At 41.8% G+C, this 24340-nt stretch overlaps 1 protein-coding gene across 4 annotated transcripts; it reads left to right on the forward strand.

Annotated features, from left to right (window-relative positions):
• Positions 1-502: 502 nt before the first annotated feature.
• Positions 503-24209, forward strand: usp19 (ubiquitin specific peptidase 19). Of its 4 annotated transcripts, none has more exons than XM_053317260.1 (26): positions 503-777; positions 1867-2264; positions 7662-7790; positions 7886-8022; positions 8678-9292; positions 10939-11320; positions 11601-11757; positions 12074-12145; positions 12429-12544; positions 13190-13428; positions 13554-13746; positions 14921-15054; positions 15201-15359; positions 15533-15643; positions 15748-15858; positions 15961-16062; positions 16159-16299; positions 16384-16502; positions 16608-16751; positions 17269-17657; positions 17744-17854; positions 17981-18197; positions 18663-18815; positions 19258-19424; positions 19514-19689; positions 24021-24209. In XM_053317260.1, exons 2-26 carry the CDS (start codon positions 2033-2035, stop codon positions 24159-24161), a joined length of 4647 nt encoding a protein of 1548 aa, XP_053173235.1. In that variant the 5' UTR covers positions 503-777; positions 1867-2032; the 3' UTR covers positions 24162-24209. The 4 variants fall into 4 exon arrangements, with proteins under 4 accessions (XP_053173235.1, XP_053173236.1, XP_053173233.1 ...); XM_053317261.1 differs by having other exon boundaries at positions 13196-13428; XM_053317258.1 differs by lacking the exon at positions 24021-24209 and adding an exon at positions 21525-22058.
• The last annotated feature ends 131 nt before the right edge of the window (positions 24210-24340 follow it).

The raw sequence follows: 24340 nt of genomic DNA on the forward strand, positions 1-24340 counted from the left end.
AGAGGGTTCAAAAGAATATCTGTGGAAATAAAGGGCCATATAAAGTGTTGTCATATGAGTGGATATCAGCTGATACAAGAGGACAGTCTCTGTTGTGGAAACATGTTGGCACATACATATATATTGTGTACACATTGTACATATTGCTGACATCCACAATGTGCAGATTTGTCATTAATCAAATTACCATAAAGTAATTGCCAACAGACAGTCAGAGGCTTTCTGGAGCCTTGGTCTGAGGCCCCTAAGACTTTGGTTATAGAAATGATATTATGTATAATTGTATACCAAGTTATTTGTTTCAGCTTGATTTCAATGTACTATATAAATTGAAAAACGGTCAATATTGTGTGTGTGTGTGTGTGTGAGTGACAGAGAGAGAGAGAGAGAGAGAGAGTGAGAGAGAGAGAGAGAGAGAGTGAGAGTGAGTGTGAGTGAGAGAGAGAGAGCGAGAGAGCGAGCTACAGATCACGTGAACGCGCACAGGAAGTGACCAGTGCGCGCACTTCGGCCGGGCAGCAGTGTGTGTTGTTCCAAACAAAGTAGGACCTGACCCGCGGAGGCCGAATGACACCTAGAAACTGAGGAGTTTTTTTCAATTGTTGTCTTGTATTTGAACCATTAAACTAACTTGCTCAAAGTTATCCGAAATGGGTCCCGGATAAAGGAGAGAAACTTCCAGAAACACCGTGGACTACGCGGCCGTGAAGGAGCTTAGCCGCCGGGAGAAGCAGGAGAAGGAGCCGCTCGGCCATTGTGTGCACGGATCGAAATTCAGTTCAGTATTTCCTTTTAATGGAAATATGAATGTGGTGTTTTAATCGCAAGTTGTCGTCGAGTGTCACGGGATGTCACGCCTGAGTTGTTTGTTTACAGTAGGAAGCCGTGTCGACCGTTTCGTGCCAGCTAGCGTTAGCCTGTGTGTGGCTAATGACATTAGCGTTAGCTACTCGAAGGAGCGTTTGATTGTTTCACCTTTCTTGCGCACTGCTAGGAGACAGCGATTGGGGATCAAGTGTAGTGATTTTACCGGTTAACCACAAGCAGGATATGCACTCTGAGTCTGTTTAACTGGTTGTTCGTTGTCTAAGAAGTCAAAACAGTTGACTTCTATACAGTGTACAGTATACCTATCAAGAATTGTATTAACCCCTGTCACCCAATGTTACACTACATCAATGTTATTATATGGTTGACTGAAGCTAATTCGCTAATACTAATACATTAGGTTGACATAACTAAAAGCAATGTTAGGTTAAGGCTACACAGACTGTTGTGGATGTCTCATATCGAGAGGCACATGACAGCCCCAAACACGTGTTCCTTAAAATAAACGAACCTCTGCAGTCAACTGGCTAACTTAGCACTTTAACATGCTAACAACTGTGGAGACGTGAAGCCGCGTTGTTAAGCTTGTTAGCTGGCTAATGAACATCAAGCATATTTGTAGTTATCGTGTTGTACCGGTCGCCGGGTAAAAAATGGCTGATTTAGCGATTGTCCTTTGTTTGTCATCTGACTACCTCCGCTAGCTGCTTGTCATGTATGCTATGTTAAGGAAACGAGGCAAGGCTTAACGTCAGTGCAGTTAACGGTGGAGCAGTGTGCTTCCTTTTGGACGAGATGAGTGTTTACTTCTCATACAACCTGGTGGAAGTTGATAAAAACGCTCCTCTGGTTATGCATTTAAGCTGGGAAACACTCTGCTCCTGTGTGTTTGTGTGCATGTTACAAACAAGCCAAATTTGTATTAGTAAACTTTACTCACTGGTAGACTCATTGATACATAGTGAGGCAAGACAATCATGAATACTGCAGTTAATGTCTCCTCCCCATAATTGTCTCTGTTTCTCTTCTCTTCCTCAGGTTCCCCTTCCCCTCCTAGCCTTCCTGATTCTGTTCTGGGAGATTTCAGACCAGTATCATCGCCAAGATAGCTGGGCCAGGTAGGAAGAGGCACACCTCAGATCCAGACCCCAGCAGCGGTAGTGATTCCGGGGACGGGCGGCCTGTTAGTGCCAAGTGCCTGAAGATGGCCAGCAGCGGTGGCAGCGGCGTGGCTGGTAGTGAGACGGCAGGCCGTCGCGGTGGGGCTCAGCATCAGCAGAGGGGAGGCGGCGGTAGGGACAACAGCTCAGAGCTGACCTCCAGTACTAGCAAGAAGAAGCAGAAGGACAGGGCTAACCAGGAGAGCAGAGAGGCCAAGAGGGCGGCAGCAGCAGCTGCAGCAGCAGCTGATGGAGTTATTGCAGAGGTGAAGAAAGGTAAGTGTTGCAACCAATAAAACATTTGTTACTGATGAATGAACAGATTAGTTGTTGGGTTAAATGGCTACCTGGTGATTAATATGGAATAACATCTTATAACCATATGACATTATAGGTATTATACATAATTCAGTGTAGTACATGATGCAAATATAGTGTGCATTTCAGTTATTGCAGTTTGGAACACACTGAAGTGAAGAGGCCTGTTTAAAAATTGGCTTTTTTTTTTTACAACAGATATTTATTGTTATATTAGGAGGAGCACAGGAGTCAATAATAACATTTGTCAGTTTTAGCAGCAGTATTGTACACAGTAAGGCAGGATAACAGCATGACAGGCTGTAAACGGTCACAAACCGCCCTGTCTCAAAGGGATCTAAATACTTAACTCTAATGGAAATGTAACATGGGACAGCGTAATGTAGAGCAGCACATTGCTTGTTCCTGTTTGTCAATGCTCTCAGTTTCAGTGCTAAACATTAGTGAAGTCAGAAAATAGATTACCAGAATGCACACTCAATATTTTAATGTGCGAGAAAAGGGGTTTCATATCACAGATAATGAACATAGTCAGTAAACACTTTTATTCCAAACATTCACCTTCCTTGTCAAAGCCGCCTACATTACCCACATGACATCTTGACTGGATTGTGTGTTGAGCTAGTCGTGGCTACGGTAGCCTCAAGGTAGACAAGAGGAGGCTTCAATACATGTTGTGTAGGCGTCAAATCATCATACATACTTGAGATTAGTTTCCTTCACTGTTGTGTTCTAAGTCATGATGAAAATGAAACTGACACATTGTTGACACATGTTGCAGCTGTCAGATTTCAGGTCTGTTCAATGTTGAATATGAACAACCCCTCCTATTTAACTATAGTTTCCATATATTAAGATCTCATATTGTTAATAATACAGGTAATTAAAACCTGCAACCAGTTAATTAATGCCAGGTGCTAATGCAAGACCTGTGAATGGTTCATTATTGAGAAATGTGTCTAGACAGAGATCACAGTGTTGAGTGTTTTATGGCTGGTGGTAAATCCTGTCGTCATTTATTGACACATTTATGATTTAGGATAGTGTTACATGAGAATGCAGCTATTTCCACATATTGAGCTGTCAAAATATCCTTCACATAAAACAAAGACACACTTTGGCTACTCAGGAGGAGATCTTTATACATGCCATACCACCACCATGTTTCATTTTACAGTCATGTGTGATCACTGTGTAAAATACAACACGCAGTCTCTTGTTATATAGATTTTAATACTTTCTTTCAATCTATGCTGCTGCCTGAAAGCTCGTTTGTATGAGCTGACCTCTGTGCACACTGTACTTTATATTTATTGTTGGAGGTTAGGTGTGTATCATTGAAAATATTTGTTTCAGTCAGCATTTTACATATATGTGTGTGTGTCCTCTATACACATTCATACCTTTCATTGTAGCACTTGTGAGGAGGAAGGAAGTTTCCATTCAGATGATTTTTATTTACATTTTTTTCAATGTCTCCACGCATGTGGTTAGCAATCAGAAACATGTTAACGTGTCTTTGTTCCAACATGTCAAGTGGTAGGCTCAATAAACCCAGCTGTGTGTTTTTAGAGATGTGTACAGTTACACATTGTGTGGGACACATTTTATTGTAGTGAAACAAAGGTAGGTCTTTAAAGTGTTTCACATTAATCCTTGCAAAGGAAACTGATTTGTAGTTTCCACTCTGCTTAAGACATCCATTTACTCCCTGAACACTTGGTGCTACTTAGTAGCAGAAACAAATCTGCTTGCTAATCCCCACAGGCTAAATTTATTTCTCTTCTACAGGAATTATTACAGGTCTGAGATGTAAATGGTGAAATAACTAAAAAACAGTAATTGAGTTGCTTCATGTTACTAATATGCCTGACACTGGTCCAAGTACAAATCCAGATGCAATAAATCCAGATGTATGCAAAAGGTCAGGCACCCCTTGACAAACAACATTGTTAATTTTTTTAATTGAAAAGATGTATTAAAAAGGAAAAGAGAACACCTGCATTCTGTCTTCACTTGCTCAATAAAGATACTGTTTAATACTCTTCTTCTTCAGGTATATACCTTTTTAATAAATACAACATTTCGGTCACTGACCTACTTCAGGTATATACCTTCTAATAAATACAATGTATTGTATTTATTAAAATGTATCTTTAATGAGAAAGTGAAACAGTGTGCAGGTGTTCTCTTTTTCCTTTTTAAAACGTGTTCACTCCACCAACACACCTGTCAACAAAACTACACAGGTGTGCAAGAGATCTTTTGATGACATTTGAAAAGACATAAAACAGTTTGTCCAGGATATGAAAACAACATAATATTTTCAGCAAACATTATTGCATAGTTACTTTTTATGTCATTTGAACATAAATGAATAAAAACATCATTGTGGTGTGTGCAAAGGTTCAGGCATCGAAGAGTTCCAAAGGCTCCGATTTGACAAAGTCTCAGACCTTAATCAGCTGATTAGGCCTGAGGCCTGTCAACAGTTGTCATTAGGAAATGTCAACTGGTTCCAGTTTCAAAGCTTTACAAATACACTTGACTCCTCAAACCTTGTGCAAACGCTCAGCAACCCTGGGTTCCTCTAAGTGTCTGAAAATCAAAGTTATTGATGGCCCCAATGCAGAGTAAGACTATAACAAGACAGTAAAGAGTTGTCTGCTTTCTGTTTTCTCAGTGTGAAATGTAATTAACAGATGGTAGTTTAGGACAGCTGCGGAGAACAAGATGAGATCTAGAAGACCAAGGAAACCCTCAGAGAAAAGTGCTCGTGTACTAGTCAGAAAGGCAAATAAAAACCTGAATTTGACTGAAAAAACCCTGCAGAAAGATTTAGCAGATGAACTGGTGGTTCACAGTTACAGTGTGGCAGAGATGATCACACAAAACCTTGTTTCAGTAGAAGGAAAAAGTTACCTGTGCCCACAATCAGCAAAGGTATGTTAAGAGATAAAACTAAGCAGCATTTCATGAAAAGTACACCTCGCCAACGGTTAAGCATAGAGGTGGATCTATCATGTTGCAGCCAGAGGCCAAGGAAATATTGCACAGGTGGAGGGAAGAATGGATTCTACTAAATTCCAACAAATTGTGGAAGCACCATGTGTAAAAAAACAAAAAAACAAAGCCAAAGCTGAGACAGAATGGCTTCTACAAAAGGGTAATGACCCTGAATATATCTTGAAATCTACCATGGACGACTTCCAAGAGACGCAAGCTGAAGGTTTTGGAATGGACCTCATTGTCCACTGACTTCAACATTATTGAAAATCTTTGGGTAGATCTTTAAACAGAGCTGTGCATGCAAGATGGCCCAAGAATACTGGAAGGCTTTTGCTAGGGAGAATTGGAGGAAATCCCAAAAAATGTAAGAATTCAAAGACTTTTAGCTGGCTACAAAAGGCCAGAGGGGGTCAAACAAAGTACTGACCATGTAGGGTCCCATAACTTTTGCACATGCCACAATGATGTTTTTTATTTATTTTAATCCTTGTGAGAACATTGTGTTCTCTGGCGCCACTCAGTGGACACATAAAGTGATAGCAGCCTCCTTAATGCAATGTTCAATATTCATGGAAATGTAAGTCCATTTCAGCGGCCTTCTGGTTAATGTATTGCTGGATCAATATTTCACATATAGTATTGGTTACTGGAAACAGGAAGTAAGCTGTGTTTTGATTGGGCAGTGCTATAAGTGTACACACTTTACTTTGTTTGGGGCATCTATGCTTTATGATGCCACTGTAGTCTCTCTCGCTCTCTCTCTCTCTCCTCTGCACCATCCTTCTCAATACCTGCCAAATACTCACTAGTAGGAATTATTATTATAATTAGAGTTATTAGTAGTGGTTTGGCTTGACAGGCAAATTATTATCATTAGGCACTGTATACATTAATATACTAGTTAAGATACTTAAGTTATTCATATTCTTTCATTAACCATATGTGGTAATGAATCTAATAGGTTCTCAGTACATTTGAAGACTCAATTGAGAGTGGATAAAAACCTGAGTCATTATGATTGCTTTAATATGCACTTATGTAATTATTACTTACTTACTCTAATGAGGCATTCATTGTATTTGGCTGTTAACTAGGCTTTGGCCCCTCCACAGTAGTTTCCTCCCACATTAGATAGTATACAAAACACCATAGGAAACAATTAAAATAAATGTTTTACATAGCAGGGTTCTAGTTGTTAACACACAGATGAATATCTTTTTAAATATAGGATCAGTGCACTAATTTGAATGTAGCCATACCTGGGTGCATTAGGTGTTGCACCTTGTTGTGTCCATTGTTGGTCATTGCAGTACTGACTATTATAATAAAATCTTTCTTTTTCCTTATGTGCACCATTATGAAAAAAATCAGTTTACATTAAAAGAGATAGAAATGTAAACTCCATTGTAATAGTTTTGCATTAGTTCTGGTACTAACACAGTGTCCCGTCTGTCATGAGAGCACACTGGCGTGTCTTCACTGGCAATACAACTGTCACCAGCTGGAAGGGATTGGGTGTTGCTTGTGACCTTTCCTGGAATGATTTAAGAGAGAGAGAGAGAGAGCGAGTGAGAGGAAGAGAGAGAGAAGGGGGCTGGAGATAGAGAGAGGTTGAGTGAATACAGAGAGGACGGCTCTCTCTGGTTGTTGTTGTAGACAAAATAGGAATACGAGCGTACGCACAATCCATATGCCACTTCTTTGCTAGCAGGGAAATCTGGAGCTCTCTTTCAGGGATGACGTTTTATTTTGAAAAGCTACCACAACTCTGAGGCCACTATGAAAAATGGTATCACAGCGGATTACTTTGATTTTCATAGTTGGGATATTTTTCTGCTTTTGAATCTGCCTTTCAAAGTGTGTGTTTGTGTGTGTGGAGGAGGGGGGGGGGGGGTGGTTGTTCAATAGTGTGTATTGTTGCTTTCATGTCATGGTTGATTCTGCATACAGTCTGTATGGCTCAGATAATTTTAGATGTCGCTTCTGCGTTTGCTGAATTCATTGCATGAGTGCTACGGACTGACCCACTTGAGCACATGAGTGCAGTGGTATGGGCCCTGGTGAATGTGCGAGCAGGTGCTTTTCAGCGCACGTGTCTATATTCTATCAGGGTAGCACATATATGGTGTGTTCACTGCTCGTACTCGCCTCCTGTTGTGCGCTGTAGATTTCTTCCTTCCCTGTGTCCATATTTACCAGATGGGATCAACTGCTTAGTCTTTTCTACACAGCCAATAGAATGTGTAATAAATATATTATGATCATAGTGGAAAGAGGAAGTGCATATTTCAATTTCCTTCTTTTGGTTTAATGTGACTTAATGTTCCTTTTTTTCCCCCGTTCCAGATGTGTTTGTGGACTGGAAGCAGAATGCCAACGAGGTGATTGTCAAACTGCGCTGTGGGGAGGGGGTGCAGAGGATAGAGGATATCAACACAACCTTCACCGACACGCACTGCAACGTGTGCTTCCCAGGCAAGTGGCATGCAGCAGAAACTCAAATGAATATATTACAATGTTTTTGATCGTATCAGTGTAATAACGCCCGTATGCACGTTTTCTCCTCTCAGATGGACGGCAGTGGAGCTGCCAACTGCAGGAGGAGATCGAGGCCTCGTGCAGCAGAGTCCAGTACAAGGAGAAGGGAGGTTTCCTGCTGCTCGTTATGCACAAGAGGATTCCCTTTCACACCTGGCCTTGTTTAAAGGTGAGGCATGTACCACTGAAAGGAAGTTCACAGAAGCAGGTGATCCTGTTTGTTCTGATATGAGTACATCTGTGTATTCATCTGCACTGTTAATTGTAGTATTTTGGCATAATATTGTATTATTTGTTAGTTATGTGTAGGGATAACTACTAACTGTCTTTGACTGAGGGCAGTGCTGAGCTCCTCCAATACACACACACTCACATACACATCACACCATGGTCACTTTTGGGGACATTACATAGACTTCCATTCTGGAGATTTACCGCTAACCATCACTATTACTTGCCTAACCTCTAATCTTAACCACTGACCCCAAAAATCAGCCTTTTCCCAATTGGGGACACAGCTTTTGTCTCCAATTTCACAAGTCACCCCCAGTTATCTGGTCCTAAGTCTGAAATTTGTCCCCAAAAGTAGCCTATGAGTAGACAATGAAAAAATAGTGAATATTGAAAACTGTTTGGATGTCTGGAATTATTTCTTTTATTGAGATTTTAGATTAGTTTCTTGGGAGATGAGTTTAAATAGTGACTTTACAGTTCTAGAAGCAATAAAGATATTAGTAAGTTGTTTAACTTTTCTTAATTCACTGTGTTTTTGATAAGTGGCATTCAGATCTTTTAATGTTACTTTTTTCTCTGTTCTGTTTCAGTCAAACAAGAAGGAGAAGGAGGCACCACCCACAGAGACCAAAAACATAAAGGAACAGGAGACGAAGCCTTTTGCCTCGCAGTCATCAGAGAAACCCAAACCCAAACCCACCCCCCCACAGCCACAACCCCAGCCTCAGCCTCCCTCCTCACCCGCTCATGGCGAGCCAAGGCGTGGCGGCAAAGCCGAGCGCGGCGTCAAGCGCTGCCTCAAAAACAAAGCGGGCGACAAGGCCTCCGCAGGGGTGAAAAGCGGAGGCGGGGACGACTCCACTGCCACCAGCAAGCCCGCCGCCGTCAGCAAAGCCGACCAGCAGGCTCAGGAACCCAGCGCCAAGCGAGCCATTTCACGGCTGCCCAAGACCACCGCGGCGGAGGCGGCAAAGTCACCGTCCCCCGACAGGCACACGCACGCAGTCAAGTCTACAGCAGCTAACGGTAGAGATTCACACACACACCCGCCCGCTGGTCGGAGCCCACAGACACAACGCAGAGATGGAGACAACAAAGCAGAGAGGCTAGGCAGCGAGCAGGAGCAGAAACCTGCTGCTGCTGCTGCTGCTGCTGCTGCTGCTGCTGATGATGATGTTGATGACAGCCATAGCAACAAAACTCAGGTGAGGAAAAATGTTACTGTCGCACCAGCTGCACCAGCTGTTCTCACGCCAATTAATCAAAATAAACTAATAACCGTCTTGTTGTCTTCCAGTTGACTGTTACTTTTGTCCTCCCGGGTCAGATTTGACTGGTTTGACTGTTTATAAAGCATAAAGTAGAAGTTATCACCCAATTCTGTGTTAGACCTTTTTAGCCAACTTAATTCTTATTTATTATTACCACAAGTTTTACACTCATTCTTGGAAAAGATGGTCAAGAGGCCTCATTTACCTCATTACCTCATTTTTGAGTTAAAAAGTAGAAATGATGAGGATTATTATGGATTATTACAAACTGGTGTATGTCAACATTTAGTCAGGATACTGTTTTGAAGCCATTTCTATAATTTGAATGGCAGCACATAATCACACCTGTTGTCCTACTGGGTTTGACTGTTTTATAAAACAAAATACAAATTATCACCCAATTCAATGAAAGTAATGATGATTATACGCACAAAGAATGCAGTATGGAACCATCCATGTGATTAGAAATAACATCAGGATACTGATGTTTCACACTCAACCAGTAGTCTGGATGCATGAGGTGGTGAAATAACTTTGTTGTATTAGTCCCTTTAGTTGTTACAGTCCACTGGCTCTTCTTATCTTTTATCACCAAAACACTTCCACACCACTGAGGTCACTCCCTTTTTTTGGAACAAACCCGTCCACCATAGAGCTTGTACCAATGTTACTTTCCTTTTCAGTCATCATGTTCGTTGTTGCTGTGTCTAACGGTATGACGTCATCATATCAGCAAGTCGGAACAGAATACATTTTTTGCTATGATTAAAAACGATAGCATTGTGAATGATACAGTACAGCACACCTACAGCCAGTAACATCATCTGACCTTTGTGGGCTCTGCAAGTTTCTGCTGAGTTAGCAAAAACACCTAAGACTTAATCTCATTAAACATAATGAGAAACAGCAAACCCCCTCCCTCACTGTCTCTGCAGATAAACCTCTGTCGCTATTCTCAGTCTTTTTTCTGTAGCTTCTAATAGAATCTTTGTGGTTTGTAGTGTTATCATGTATGTTCCTGTATGTTTCCGGTTTATTTGAATGCATCTTGATTACTGTCAGTCACATCAGAGCCTTGTTAAGTCAGCTTTCCACTGATGCTTTTATTGTGAAGCATTTTTTTTTATTTTATTTTTTTATTTATGTAGCGCATTTCATACACAATGGCAACTTAATGTGCTTTACATAAAACAGAAAAATATGTAATTTGAGAAACATTAAAACATACAATTAACCTCCCCCCACCCCACTAATAATAAAAACAAAGTACAGAAAAATAGAAAGAGAGAAATAAAATGCTAGAATAGAGCAGCCCCGGAGTTAATGGAAAAGAAATGTGTAGCAGGAGATTATGTAGATTCTCCCAAGTAGATCAAAAATGTAGCCCTATATCAGTCACTCGCTAATTCAACCATTAGAAAGCTCAAACTGCAAATAAACAACTGCTTCCTTTTAGATTAATTACAGTTAATTATTCATTATTTCTTAGAATTACATAAATGGTAACTTATCTTATTTTTGTACTGTGCACACTAGAACATTCTCCTCATGTCCGATATCTTGTGTCTTTTTTCATTCAGGAGCCAGAGAAGCAGAAGCAGTCTCCAGTCACTGAGCACAGGTCTGAAACAACCACAAGCAGCACCGAAAGCCAACCAGCAGCTCCCGTCAGCGCCAGCGACCGCCTCAAACCCGTCACCTTCGACAAACAAGCCGACTCAGCTTCTCCGGAGAGGCAGCGAGATAGAACTGACTCAGAGACGGAGAAAAAGCCAGCGGAGCAGGAATCGGAGCGGGACGCCGTCACCTGCACCCAGCAGTCGGGATCGAGAGAGGCGGATCCAGCACCGGCCGTCACAGCCGCCGAACCCGGTGTAACCCGGAAGCAGGGCAGCAGTGACGGAGAGGAGAAGCGGGACCAGTCGAAAGAGGAGCCACCTCTGGAAATGAAGCAACAGGAAGGTCAGTGGAGAAGGTTTTGGGGATGGATTACCTCACACATTTTTGTATATGTTATTGTCGGACTGTAAAATTGCAAGAGATGTGGAAGTCCTAAAATCCAGCACCTCTAAACCCATTTTCACTCTAATTTTAAATCCCAGATGGATCCTTTTTACTATATATGACAATCCACACAATCTATAAATAATGTAGAAATACCAAAGTCAGTCAGTGTTTGTAGCATCGATTGTATTCAGCAGTTAAAATGAGCCTGTTTGACACCTGCGTTAACTCCCCGCAGCCCCGGAGCCGATGGTCAACCTGCAGTTAGTGAAGAACGACTCGTACGAGAAGGGCACGGACCTCATGGTGGTCAACGTTTACATGAAGGGGATCTGCAGGGACACGGCCCGGGTCATCTTCAGGGAGCAGGACTTCACCCTCATCTTCCAGACAAGGTACCAGTTTACAAGGTTCAAGGTTCAAGGAGTTAGGAAACTAGTTGTAGCCGGCTTAGTCATTGATAGCAATACCAGTTGATTAAAAAGGCTTAGCACTTTATTTTAAGCATGCAAACGGCACAGCAACACATCCACAGACAGAAGTTGGACAGTGCTGTTTGTACGAATGATTTAATGAGACACAAATGAGACAAAACTGCTAATAAACAAGATTTTTCTACGACTTTCACACTGTTGTTGAGGGAGGATGATGCTACTTTGAAACTCAACATACAAAGTGAATGATTGAGATTTGTCTTCCTTCTTTTTACAGTGATACCAACTTTCTACGGCTTCATTCAGACTGTGGACCAAACACAGTCTTCAAGTGGCAAGTCAAACTCAGGTAAGTGCTGCCAGTCGCCTCAAGTTTTAAAATTTAAAATATTGAATATTTAAATATATTGAATAAATGGGCAGTTGGGGAAAGCAGAATTGTCATGTTTCTAGTTATTGGTTTAAATGCATGACCTGAATGTGAGTAGTTAAACATTTATTTAGAGACAATTCATCATGCGTCACATTACTGGAAAATGATAAATGTGAGAAATTGCAACACTGACCACAGTTTTATGAACTCTTTGTCTTTTTATCTAAACTGTGTATATTTTTCTGTCCCCCGGCTTCAGGAACCTGATCCAGCCTGAACAGTGCAGCTACTCCTTCACCCCGTCCCGACTGGACATCACCCTGAAGAAGAGACACAGCCAGCGCTGGGGGGGTCTGGAGGCCCCTGCCACACAAGGTCTGAGGCCAGGCTTCTATTTGTTCAAACCACATACTGTAAAATATAGGTTCATGTATGACATGGGGTGAAATGTGACACCCACAGTCTCAAGAAATCATACTCTTGTCACTGTTTACGTTATTTATTTGTGTGTTTACTGTGTGTGTGTGTGTGTGTGTGCTTTTAGACTTAGAAGATTTCAATGACAGGAATTTGTACTCTGTAACTTAACCAGTAAGTGGATATGAGTGCCAGTCTGCCCTACTAACCTCATGTGACCTGCAGAGTGTGTGAACCCTGTGTTCAATGCAACTGAAGGCAAAAGAAGAAGTTCAAAATGAGTAAAGAGAAGTTTTAGTTTATTTTACAGGTCATTAAATTCCTAATAATTTCACATAGAGAGTTTCCTGGAAAGAATATGGAACTAAAATAATTATAGTGGCAGTCAGCTGGTTACATACAAGTCAGCATAAACCACATGATCTATCAGCACAGAACGGTAATGAGCTTAAATATCTGATTTAATGATGTGAATTTAATAATGTTTTTCAAAAGTCATCTGTCTTCATGAAGCGGTATTAAACATTCACGTCCATTTCTGTCCAAATTCTCCTTATCTGACCTTCATCTTCTAACCACAAGCTGCATTCTCCTCTGTTTAAGGTGCAGTGGGTGGCGCCAAAGTCGCGGTGCCCTCCAGCCCCGCCTGCATGGAGAAAAGCCAACCAGGCAGCAGCCAGCACAGCTTGCCGGCCAAGGACGAGCCCCCGAGGGTGGGAGAGGAGAAACCCAAGGCTCCCAAAGCCTCGCCCAGAGTGGAGGACGGGGGCCTGGACACCGTGGGCCCTCGCACCGTCTCCGAGCATGTCGCCATCACCAAGTCGGAGCCCGCTGTTACTGCGGTGAGTCCAGTTGAGGTTTTTTTTTTTTTTTGGGAAGTGATGGATGGAGTGAGAAATGTGTTTTAACAGCTGCTAGAAGGAAGTGAAGGTGAAAATCTTTGTGTGTGTGTGTTTCCTGTCTGCAGCCTAAGCCTACCTGCATGGTGCAGCCCATGACCCACGCACCTCCTGCCAGCAACGAGCGTCATGAAGAAGAGGAGGAGAAGAAGGTCTGTCTGCCTGGTTTTACAGGATTGGTCAACCTGGGTAACACCTGCTTCATGAACAGTGTCATCCAGTCCCTGTCCAACACCAGAGAACTCAGGGATTACTTCCACGGTAAATACTGGATTTAAACAGTCTATCTGCACCTCACTCCTTTTTAAAAAAAAAAAAAAGAAAAAAAAGACAGATGACATAATATAAGATAGTTGGTGATGGCGTAGAGAAAGATGTTTAAAGTTGTGTGTGTGTGTGTGTGTGTGTGTGTGTGTGTGTGTGTGTAAATCTGTGGTATTTTATAGTAATAGTAATAATAATAGTACAGATGTAATAATAATAATGATAAATGAGTATGGTAATGGCGACTATGTTGAGCAGCAATGTAATAATAATCATGATGATGTTATTGATAATAATGATAATAATGATGATGGTAATAAATATAAAAATAACTAATGATGATGATGATGATGATAATTATAATGGTGGTGATAATAATAATAAAAATAATAGCATCTTTATTTTTATATATAATAGACATTATCTTAATAATCATCTTGTTAAGATGAGTGTAGTATTATGTTCATACAGAAAATCAGAGCAACAGAGGAGCACCTGAACCTAATATAATAAATTGAGATTAGTTAGAGACTGGATATAGTAAAGCCATTTTAATCACATGAATTAAACTCTTAATGTTGTTATGGATTCATGCTACGACCAGACAGCTCCCTGTTGAGTCCATGTAATTCGTATTAGAGCTTAGAACCAAAGGTAATGCTGCTGTATTAATTCTGGTTATATTGGCTGCCTCTGCTTGTAGACTTGTAGTCTCAGGTTCTGCTAACACGGACACACAAGTGGCCCACAGGGGCAACTTTAATGACTTCCACTAGTTTTATCTTCATAAGCCAGGTTTTCACTTTCTGCAATATAAGCAGTTCAGGCTGTGGAGTAATTACAGCCAAATGTAGGTCACCTACTTACCTAATACAATAAGGCTTTTTGATATTGGGATTTGATATGTTTGGAATTTTAAGGAGGTAATAGGAGATGTGACTAAACACATTTAAAACATTCAAGCAACGCTGTAGTATATATTTCTTACATCCATTCTAGCAATAACCACTAGTAAACACAAGGAGGAGCCCCTGCTTTTGTCCTGTCTCCATAATCATCCACATGAATTCATTCTAAGATAATTTAGGTTAAGTTTGTGTCGCTGCTGATTCGCCTCTGACTCCTGCTTCCATAAGCCTCACACTCATACGTTGTGTGTGTGTCCCTGCAGATCGAGCATTTGAGGCAGAAATCAACTGCAATAATCCTCTGGGAACAGGAGGCAGGCTCGCTATCGGCTTCGCTGTGCTGCTCAGGGCGCTTTGGAAAGGAACGCATCACGCCTTCCAACCCTCAAAACTCAAGGTATCCAAGCATCACAACCCCAAGAGGTTCTGTGTCAGTGATCCTCGAATATTTAACAGTCACTCTCCGTTTAGGTGAGTGTTCATGCTGAATGTAGCCAGGAGTATATGATGAGTATCTCCTCCTTTTGTCTATTCTATTCACAGGCAATTGTGGCCAGTAAAGCCAGTCAGTTTACAGGTTACGCCCAGCACGACGCCCAGGAGTTCATGGCTTTCTTGCTGGACGGGCTCCATGAGGACTTGAACCGCATCCAGAATAAACCGTACACCGAGACCGTGGACTCTGACGGTCGGCTGGATGAAGTAGGTGTTATTCTTAACCACGGGGCACCTGGAAACAGGCTGTGGAAGTCTGTTGAAAAGTTTAAAATAAACACTTTACTTCGATATTTATGACTGAAATAACACTTATTTCAGTCACAGTGTAGTTTAACTTTGTTCTGATGGTGTGTTTTTTTTTGTGTGTGTTGGTGCAGGTGGTGGCGGAGGAAGCATGGCAGAGGCACAAGATGAGAAACGACTCCTTTATAGTAGACCTCTTCCAAGGCCAGTTCAAATCCAAGCTGGTCTGCCCCACATGCTCCAAGGTAACACTCTATACCTTTACACCATGTTTTATTTTTTGCTTTGCTTCAGGTGATGGCTAATCTACTTGCTTTAACGTTCTCTTTCTTTCCTCTATGTTCTTCAGGTGTCCATCACCTTTGACCCCTTCCTCTACCTGCCCGTCCCCCTGCCCCAGAAACAAAAAGTGCTGTCAGTTTTCTACTTTGCGAAGGAACCTCATAAGAAACCCATCAAGGTAAAAATGTTAAAAACATGCTTTTATTGTCCTTTAACTATGTAATAATTGGAAAGCAAATGTAAAGATATCTGACTTATATGTTTTTTGTGTGTGTGTCAGTTTTTGGTGAGTGTGAGCAAGGAGAACTCTAGCACTGCTGAAGTCCTTGAAGCCATCTCCAGGAGTGTGAGGGTCAAACCAGAGAACCTCAGACTAACAGAGGTTAGATATATTTAGCATATTAAGCGTTTCACACTGTAAAAAAATGTCTGATGATTAGATTGGACTGATTGTTGGACTCCTTTTTTGTCCCGTCAGGTGGGGAAGAACCGCTTCGAGCGCATGTTCCTGCCGTCCCATTCCCTGGACAGAGTGTCCTCCTCTGACATGCTGTTCTGTTTCGAGGTGCTTTCCAAAGACCTGGCCAAGGAGAGAGTGGTGCTGCTCCGAGTGCAGCAGGTAAAAAAAAACCCCAAACATCTGGAACATTAACGTTAACAGATGAATAAAAAGTGATTTCATGTATCTCCGTTTGCCCTACAGAGACTCCAGGTCCCCATCATCCCCATTTCAAAGTGTGCCGCCTGCCTAAAGCCTCCGGTGTCCGAGGAGGACAAGCTGAAGCGGTGCACCCGGTGCTATCGTGTCGGCTACTGTAATCAGTGAGTGATGCTAGAAAAATGCTTTTTAACACAAGGATTTTTTATTTTGTTCTCAAATTAAATGTATGAACTTTTTAATGAACCTTTTTTAACTCGTGTGTTCAGAGCGTGTCAGAGGACACACTGGCCCAATCACAAGGGTCTGTGTCGACCCAACACAGAGAACGTGGGCCTGCCCTTCCTGGTCAGCGTGCCAGAATCCCGACTGTCCTACGCCCGCCTCACCCAGCTACTAGAGGGTTTCTCCAGGTACGCAGAGGGCCCAACTGCTCTTCATCATGATGTAGAAACATTACATGATCCACTCGACTCATCATCATTTGGACACCTTGTTATAAAAATTGGATAGCGCTTGAAAATGTCGGTGTTGTGTCTCATTAAGGGCTTGAGTTATTTTATGGAAAGGTCACAGCCATTTGCTAACAGTCTTCTTCTTGTCCTCTGTATTTATTGGCTCATTGCTACATTAGTAAGCGCGTTAAAGCCGCCTGTAGTAGAGCTTAACTGATGTATTGATTAGCCCATATTACTGACCTATCACAGACATATATTGGTATTGGCGTATATGTGCTTATATATATATATATATATATATATATATATATATATATATATATATATATATATATATATATATATATATATATATATATATATATATATATATATATATATATATATATATAGAATTTAGAAGTTTATATAAGCAGAATTTTGTGAATCAGATCAATGACTTGGTTATTAATGTATATCTCTCTATGTGCAGGTTTTCCGTCAACGTGTTCCAGCCTCCGTTCCAGTCAGGCAGGACATCCCCCGAAACATCCCAGTGCCGGGGAGACCTGCCCCCGATGGCAGCAGGCTCTCCCGAGGGTCCCGGCTCAGGGGACGAGGCCACAGGCGGAAGCGGCACCGTGGCAGTCGACTCTGATCTGGAGAGTCACTCCGCGCCGCCCGAATCCCAGGCAGAGTGCGCCCAAGCCTCAGCGCTCCACTCCGGGGAGTCAGAAGCCCTCTCCTCCTCCTCCCAGACCTCCCTCTCCACCACGCGGACCACCGACTCAGGATTCTCCGAGCCGACCTCCTCTGCCTCCTCCTCTCTGGACCCCCACGCCGAAAAAGAGACGTCCTGTGAGAAGGCGGTGCGACCAGAAGGTGGGAAGAACGCTTCAGTGTTTCTCTTAAAGCTCCTCTTTCCTCTCTACATCTTCTGATCTCTTCTTCTTACTGCCTCTTTCCAGCTGCTGTAGCCGGGTACCAGCATCCAAGTGAAGCGGCATCAGGTCACGCCAGTCAGTTCTACATCACTCTGCTGGATTCTAACAACAAGGAACAAAGGCTAGATGAGAAAGGTACAATTAGCATTCTGTTCCCTGCATTTTTAACCGTTCAGTTTTCATATTTGGTCATTATATTGCAAGTTGTAGTAAGTTTTTCAGTGTTTTTAAGCTGATTTTTCCCCCTTTCGCCCTCTGCAGAGGACCCGCTGGCGGACCTCCCCGAAGACGCCATCCTGGAGCTGGTGTGGAAGAACAACGAGCGTCTGAAGGAGTACGTCCTGGTGAGCTCCAAGGAGCTGGAGTACGAGGAAGACCCCGGCTCACTGAGCGAGACGGCCAGAGCAGGACACTTCACCCTGGAGCAGTGCCTCAACCTGTTCACAAAGCCGGAGGTGCTGGCTCCAGAAGAGGCGTGGTAGGGATCCTTATTTTGTGATTGGATAATGGAGGTGCATTCAAGAAGTGGTTCTGTTACAAATTATGCAACAGTGTCTTTATATTTCTGTTGACTGTGTGCTTATTTCTCACAGTCCAGAGTGATCAACTTCCATAAATCTTAAATAATAACACAGAAACTCCTAAAAATTGTCCTACAAAATAACTTTAGTCCAGTCCTTCTCTATGTGAGACATAATATGAGCAAACAATAGGAAATAGGTCAAAACAGACTGTTGATCATGATTAAAAGGTGAGAAAAATTTAAAAAATGAGGGCAAATGTTCCCATTATAATTTCCTATAGCATAAGATGATGAGTCTCAAATGTTTTGTCCAATCAAGAGTTCAAAACCCAAAGATATATTTTTTAGTTTTGCATTAAAAAAATGATATATATTATACTTTTGACTGCATAGGTGTGTATGTGCTCTCTGGTTTTAAAGGTACTGTCCAAAGTGCCAGCAACACCGCGAGGCCTCTAAGCAGCTGCTGCTGTGGCGACTTCCCAACGTTCTGATCATCCAGCTGAAACGCTTCTCCTTCAGGAGCTTCATCTGGAGGGACAAGATCAACGACATGGTCGACTTCCCCGTCAGGTAAAATGCTCCACAGTAACACATCCATCACATACTCATATTCATCTTTATCACCAATGATCTCCACCGCAACCTTTCCACAACTACTTTTTTTCATATTTTCAGGTAGATTCAGAGCTCCTCTCTGTTGCAACCAGGTCACACTAGAAATGCCAGCAGTCTAAAATCATTTAGGAAATAATCCATAACATAATAACCACTTTCATGATCATATTCTATGTAGCGGTAAATTGTCAACCTTTCTCATTACACCTGTAACTCCTCACTTCTTAATTTTTTTTTGTTTAGCTTTTGCATTCTTTTGTTTGTATTTCTTTACTCTTAAGTTTTTATGTTGTATGTCTCACTTGATCTTATTTTCTACACTGTACTTTGTACTCTGTACACTGTACTGTAAGTAGAATGTAGAATTTACAGCCTGTAATATTGTTTTGTCCTGCAGGAATCTGGATCTGAGTAAGTTCTGTATTGGCCAGAAGGACGAGATGCAGCACCCCCCCATCTATGACTTGTATGCAGTCATCAACCACTATGGAGGAATGATAGGAGGCCACTACACGGCTTACGCTCGCCTACCCAGTGATAAGAACAGCCAGCGCAGTGATGTTGGTGAGTGTGCAGTAAATGAAGCTTGAATGAAGTGCTCCACTCCGCCTCTGTTGTACAACACCGTTACCAACCTTCTCTTCTCCGTACAGGCTGGCGTCTCTTCGACGACAGCACCGTGACGATGGTGGAGGAGAGCCAGGTGGTGACCCGCTACGCCTACGTCCTGTTCTACCGACGGCGAAACTCCCCCGTGGAGAGGCCGCCGCGCTTCCTCAGGCCCGTCGGAGCCGAGTCGCCCACCACCGCGGGAGCCACTGCCAGCCAGGTGAGGGCGCCACACTAATAAGAGACCAGAAGATACCTCGCATTTTACACAAGCTGTTATTTTTAACGTTTGGGTGAGAAGACGACCCCTACCTTTTTAATAACATTGTTCCAAACACAACCGTTCTGGTGATTAGTACCCAGTTTAACAGGTTAAAGGCATTAAAGGGGAAAAAAAGAAGTGTAAAGTGTTGCAGTGCAGTCACAGGTTAAACATTTGCTGTATGAAGGGTGAAATTTAATGTGAAGTCCTGAGATGCTCACCAGTGAATTGACAATTTGTAGATACATCCAATTAGGATGAGGGTGTACTCGCCATGTTGAGAAATGAACCCAAATACTCCACCAGACACCGAGACCCTTAAGCAGATGAGGTAAAATGTATATTTGAACGAAGCAAATACTTCAAAGCTTTCAATTTTACTGATCCTGGAGGAAAAACTTGTCAAATGCATCAGACGCTAATGAGGTATTTTCAGTCCTTGGAGAGAAGTCTGCATGTTAACAGCGTCCAAGTACAAGCGCTTCTTTTCAATTAGTCTCGACAAGAGCGCGTACTCCGAGATGCTTAATAACTAAAGCACGGTGGCTTCATAATGGGTAGATCCGTCTCTGAGATGTTCTCTTAATCTCAACCTAACAAAGTTCAGCTGTCAGGCAGCATTAGCGTCTTGTGACATTTAGTAACTTCAGCAGAGTGCTCCGCTTCTTCTTAATCATATAGAAGGATTTCTTTTTGGTGTTCTTTAAACCTGACTGATGATCAAACTGAAAAAACACAGTGTTGGTGTTTTGGAACAGGTGGTTGACTTGAGAAGATTAGATACAGATTAGACTTGGGTGGTATCAAGGTATTATGGTAAACCAGGGAAATTCTGAAGGTGTCATTTTTAATACTTTCAAAAATACAGACGCTCCTCTTTCTATCAAGATGCTGTATTGAGGTGATGTGTTGTAGTATACAGCACACATCACCAGGGGTCACTCTCTGCTGGTTGAACAGGCAGCTGAGCCTAGAAAGATAGCGACTGCGAGTGGTATGGATCATGCCGATCAGCCGATTTATTTTCCCCAGTGATCCAAAAAGAATTTCCCCCATAGACCACAATTGTAAAAGAGATGTATGTAAACTGCTGACAGGGCACCTTGAACTGCAGACAAGCTCAATTATGACTCTTTCTGTTATGAATTTTTGATCCATGGAGGTTTCATATTTGAAAATTGATTTAAAAATCTGTGACGTCATCACAATGTAAAGCCTGTGGGCCGAGTGGGATCTCGCAGGTTGGGCCAGTTGATGAAACACTTCAGAGCAGGATTTCTTTTACTCTTGATGTCTTTACTTTCTGACTCTTGCTTCTCTTAAGGTACACTTTTTAATTTCTGTATCCAGACAAGATGTCTACAGAAATGAAAGAAATGCTGTAGTGTTTATAAAAGGGAGCACTTTTCACATTGGTTACCTTTTAAGTCAACACACCATACACTTCAATGGTTCCCTCTGATATGTTTTACACATTATGAGTAAAATATTGATTTATTTTCATGGGGTTTGGCAGGACAGAGCTTTGGTGAGCACAATGAAGATGATCTTGTGCTTCTGTGAATTTCTTCCACATGTGATTTCTGAAAACAAACCTCTCAAACTGTCTTATTTTGTGGTTGAACTATGAATTGAGAAGGCTTGTCTCTAACTAATCGTCCCGGCTGATTTTAAAACTTGTGAGCCAGATCAGCTAAAAAAAAATCTAAAAGCTAAAAAATTGTAAAATCACAGTATTTGTTAGACCAAGGCCTTTTTCCCAGAAGCTGACACCAGGTTTCCGCCAATCGCAGGCCTCTCTAATATGGCGGGAACTGGAGGAAGAAGAGGAAGGCTTCGACGAAGGCGCCCGCGGACTGTTCCGCTCTGGGCTGCAGCGGAGGCGCCAAACGCAGAGGAACAGAGAGGAAGACCAAGACAGAGCGGAAGGGCCGGCGCGACGACGCAACCGCTGGCGGAGGATGTCAGATTATCCCGATGACGACTGCGTGCGATATTTTATTCTGGGCACCCTGGCGGCCGCGTTCGCCCTCATTGTCAATTTGGTTTATCCTCTTATTTACAAATCTAACTGGACATGAGCAGCGGCTGCTTGGCCACTTGTTGGGTGATAAACAAAGAGGTCAGATATGAAACTAGAGAAAAGGCAGGTCAGGTTTAGATTGGTATGGTAACACGCTCAGCTTTAAGAGAGTCATCCATCAATTTTCAGTTAGTAAAACAACACTACAACACTTAAACTTGACAACTTGATCCTTTTTTAAAAATACTTTGGACACTATTTCATATGTTACACACACTGAGAGTCCAAAGTGAATCCTCTGAATCCTAACTCTTTACCCTCAAACTGGTAGTTAAAGCTACAGTAGAGTGCTTGTGACCAGCACACAGTACCTGTAACCTGAATGTCAGCTATTCACTACATTGCCTCTATGCATTTTTATTATTAACTCTTGCTTCCAGGGTGCGCGTATGTATGCAGTCTTTAGCGTCACGTTTTCAACAACGATTCTCAGACGATCAGCTGGGACAGCCTTAATCACCAACACTCATCACACTAACCTCACACAATAGCTCATACTTGATCTTGAAACAGTAGTTTGACAGAAACGTGACAAAGTTAATAAACGTACCTTTAGTTGAGATTGAAGTCAAATATGCTATATAGTTGTGTAGTAATAATATCAAATGCTTATATGCTGATAATCAATATATTATGACAGATAGAAGATTCCAGTATAAACAGAAACTTAAGCTCTAAAGCTACAGATGAAGCCACTGTCAGACATCTTTTATATTTATTGCACTACACTCTTGAGAGTATATATGAGAAGAAGAGTGATGCATTTTAAATATTGTATCATGAAAAAGAAAGAATCTTTTTTCTTTCTTTTGGGTGCGACCAATCTTTGTTGCCTTTTTTCCATCTTTGAATAGAACACATTGATTTCAAATAGTGTTTTCTTTCCAGCCAGCAATATGTACTGTTGTTCACTTGGGTGTTTTTTTTTTTTTTTTTTTGCTCATGTAATTTTATTTTATTTCCCTCCAATACGTTTGTTTTTTTTTATGTTATGTTATTGAAATGTCTTGTGTACTATTTTAAAGCCATAGCTAGGTGAAATTCTCAGGATGAGTTGTGAATTGTAGTAAAAGGTGACGTGTTTTTCTGTCTTTTTAAAAAATCTGACAAAGCTTGATGATGATGCAGTCTCATCACAGCCAAGTTCAACTAGAGGTTTGAGATTAATAACTAAGGAATAACCGTCCACCTCTGAATGTATAGAAGTGTTTAAATGTGAGCAGAAAGCACCAGAGTTCTTGATTATGGGCAGTTTTGGGGCTTTTAGATGTTTAACTAATACAGTTACTATGTTGTGAAGTACTTCAACATATTCTTTATTTATTACATACAAAATCTTTAAAATTCTAGTTGATTTTATTATAGAATGTTAGAAGATAAGTTATGAATGTTTTAACAGCTTTTTTTTAAGGTCGTCATCACTTTCAGCAACTAAACTATTTCATGAATAATTTCTTTGCTCTGCTGCTGCAGCTGTTGGGAGTGGTTGTGGGTGTGTATGTGTAAATGTGATGCGGGTCTCAGGAAAAAAAATCCCAGTGTGCTCTTCTGGTGTGTAGGCAGTGCAGAGCAGACCTGTTTTGCCTTAAATGCTTTTTCGGCATAGCTGAGCGCATCAACAGACTGTGTATACTTGATTCAGATATATATGCAACGCTGAAGTTAGTCTAGGTTTCAAAAAATAAAATAAAATCTGTGGTTCAACACACACTGCTTTTGAAGGGTTTAACTATGGTGAAGAGCTTGAAAATATGAAAATCCCCCAGTAGGCGATGTAAACAGCAGCACAGTTTGATTAACAGGAAAAAACAGCCTTCAGCACAAACTGTACTTGAGTTTTCCTTAAATCAACTTGATAGAAACGGACCTGACTGAAGATGAAACAGTGTGTCAGATATGTAAATTGGAAAGTTTAACCATGATCTATATTTTGTGAGAAAATAATGGTCTATCTGTAATATACTTGTTGCAAGTACTGTAATAAGAATAGGAATCATGACTTGTTTTAATCTTCCTGCAATAATGTATCTAGATGCCTCAAACAAAATGCTGCTTTCTAATATATAAAGCATTTTGGAAATAAAATGTTCATCTGTTCAGAGACTTTTTGCACTTTATTTCTTTTTCTTTTTTTTTATCTTCACCATGAAATCTCCCTGATGACTAAACCAGCATGATTTATTGTCAACACTGGTTTATTTTACAGGCCTCTAGCCAGTCACTATTCGGGAGCGACCTGGATCCTGAAGGGCCGCCTACGTTGACTCCGGAGGTGCCCTCTGACCTCTTCGCCCACTCCGGAGAGTGCGCTGCACCATCCTACAGCAACATGGAGGAGGTGGACTAGTCACGATCTGGAACCGAAGGGGAATCCTGACGAAAGCTGGCGACCCGGAGGCGGAAAGGGGTGGGAGAGGGTGGGGGTGTCCCAGGTGGATGTGAACCGACCAACGACTCCACAAGGAACATTAGCTGAGTAGCTGGAAGCTGCAGCTAAAAAAGACACATCAGTGCTCATTTATTTAC

This window comes from Scomber japonicus, chromosome 4, assembly GCF_027409825.1.
Source record: "Scomber japonicus isolate fScoJap1 chromosome 4, fScoJap1.pri, whole genome shotgun sequence".
Taxonomy (NCBI): domain Eukaryota; kingdom Metazoa; phylum Chordata; class Actinopteri; order Scombriformes; family Scombridae; genus Scomber; species Scomber japonicus.

Excerpts from the sequence above, each read along its gene's own strand:
- usp19 (XM_053317258.1), top strand. The coding sequence starts at position 2,033 with ATGGCCAGCAGCGGTGGCAGCGGCGTGGCTGGTAGTGAGACGGCAGGC. Across the intron at positions 15,644-15,747 it reads TCTGCCCCACATGCTCCAAG|GTGTCCATCACCTTTGACCC; the intron begins GTAACACTCTAT and ends TATGTTCTTCAG. Across the intron at positions 16,063-16,158 it reads AGAACCTCAGACTAACAGAG|GTGGGGAAGAACCGCTTCGA; the intron begins GTTAGATATATT and ends TTGTCCCGTCAG.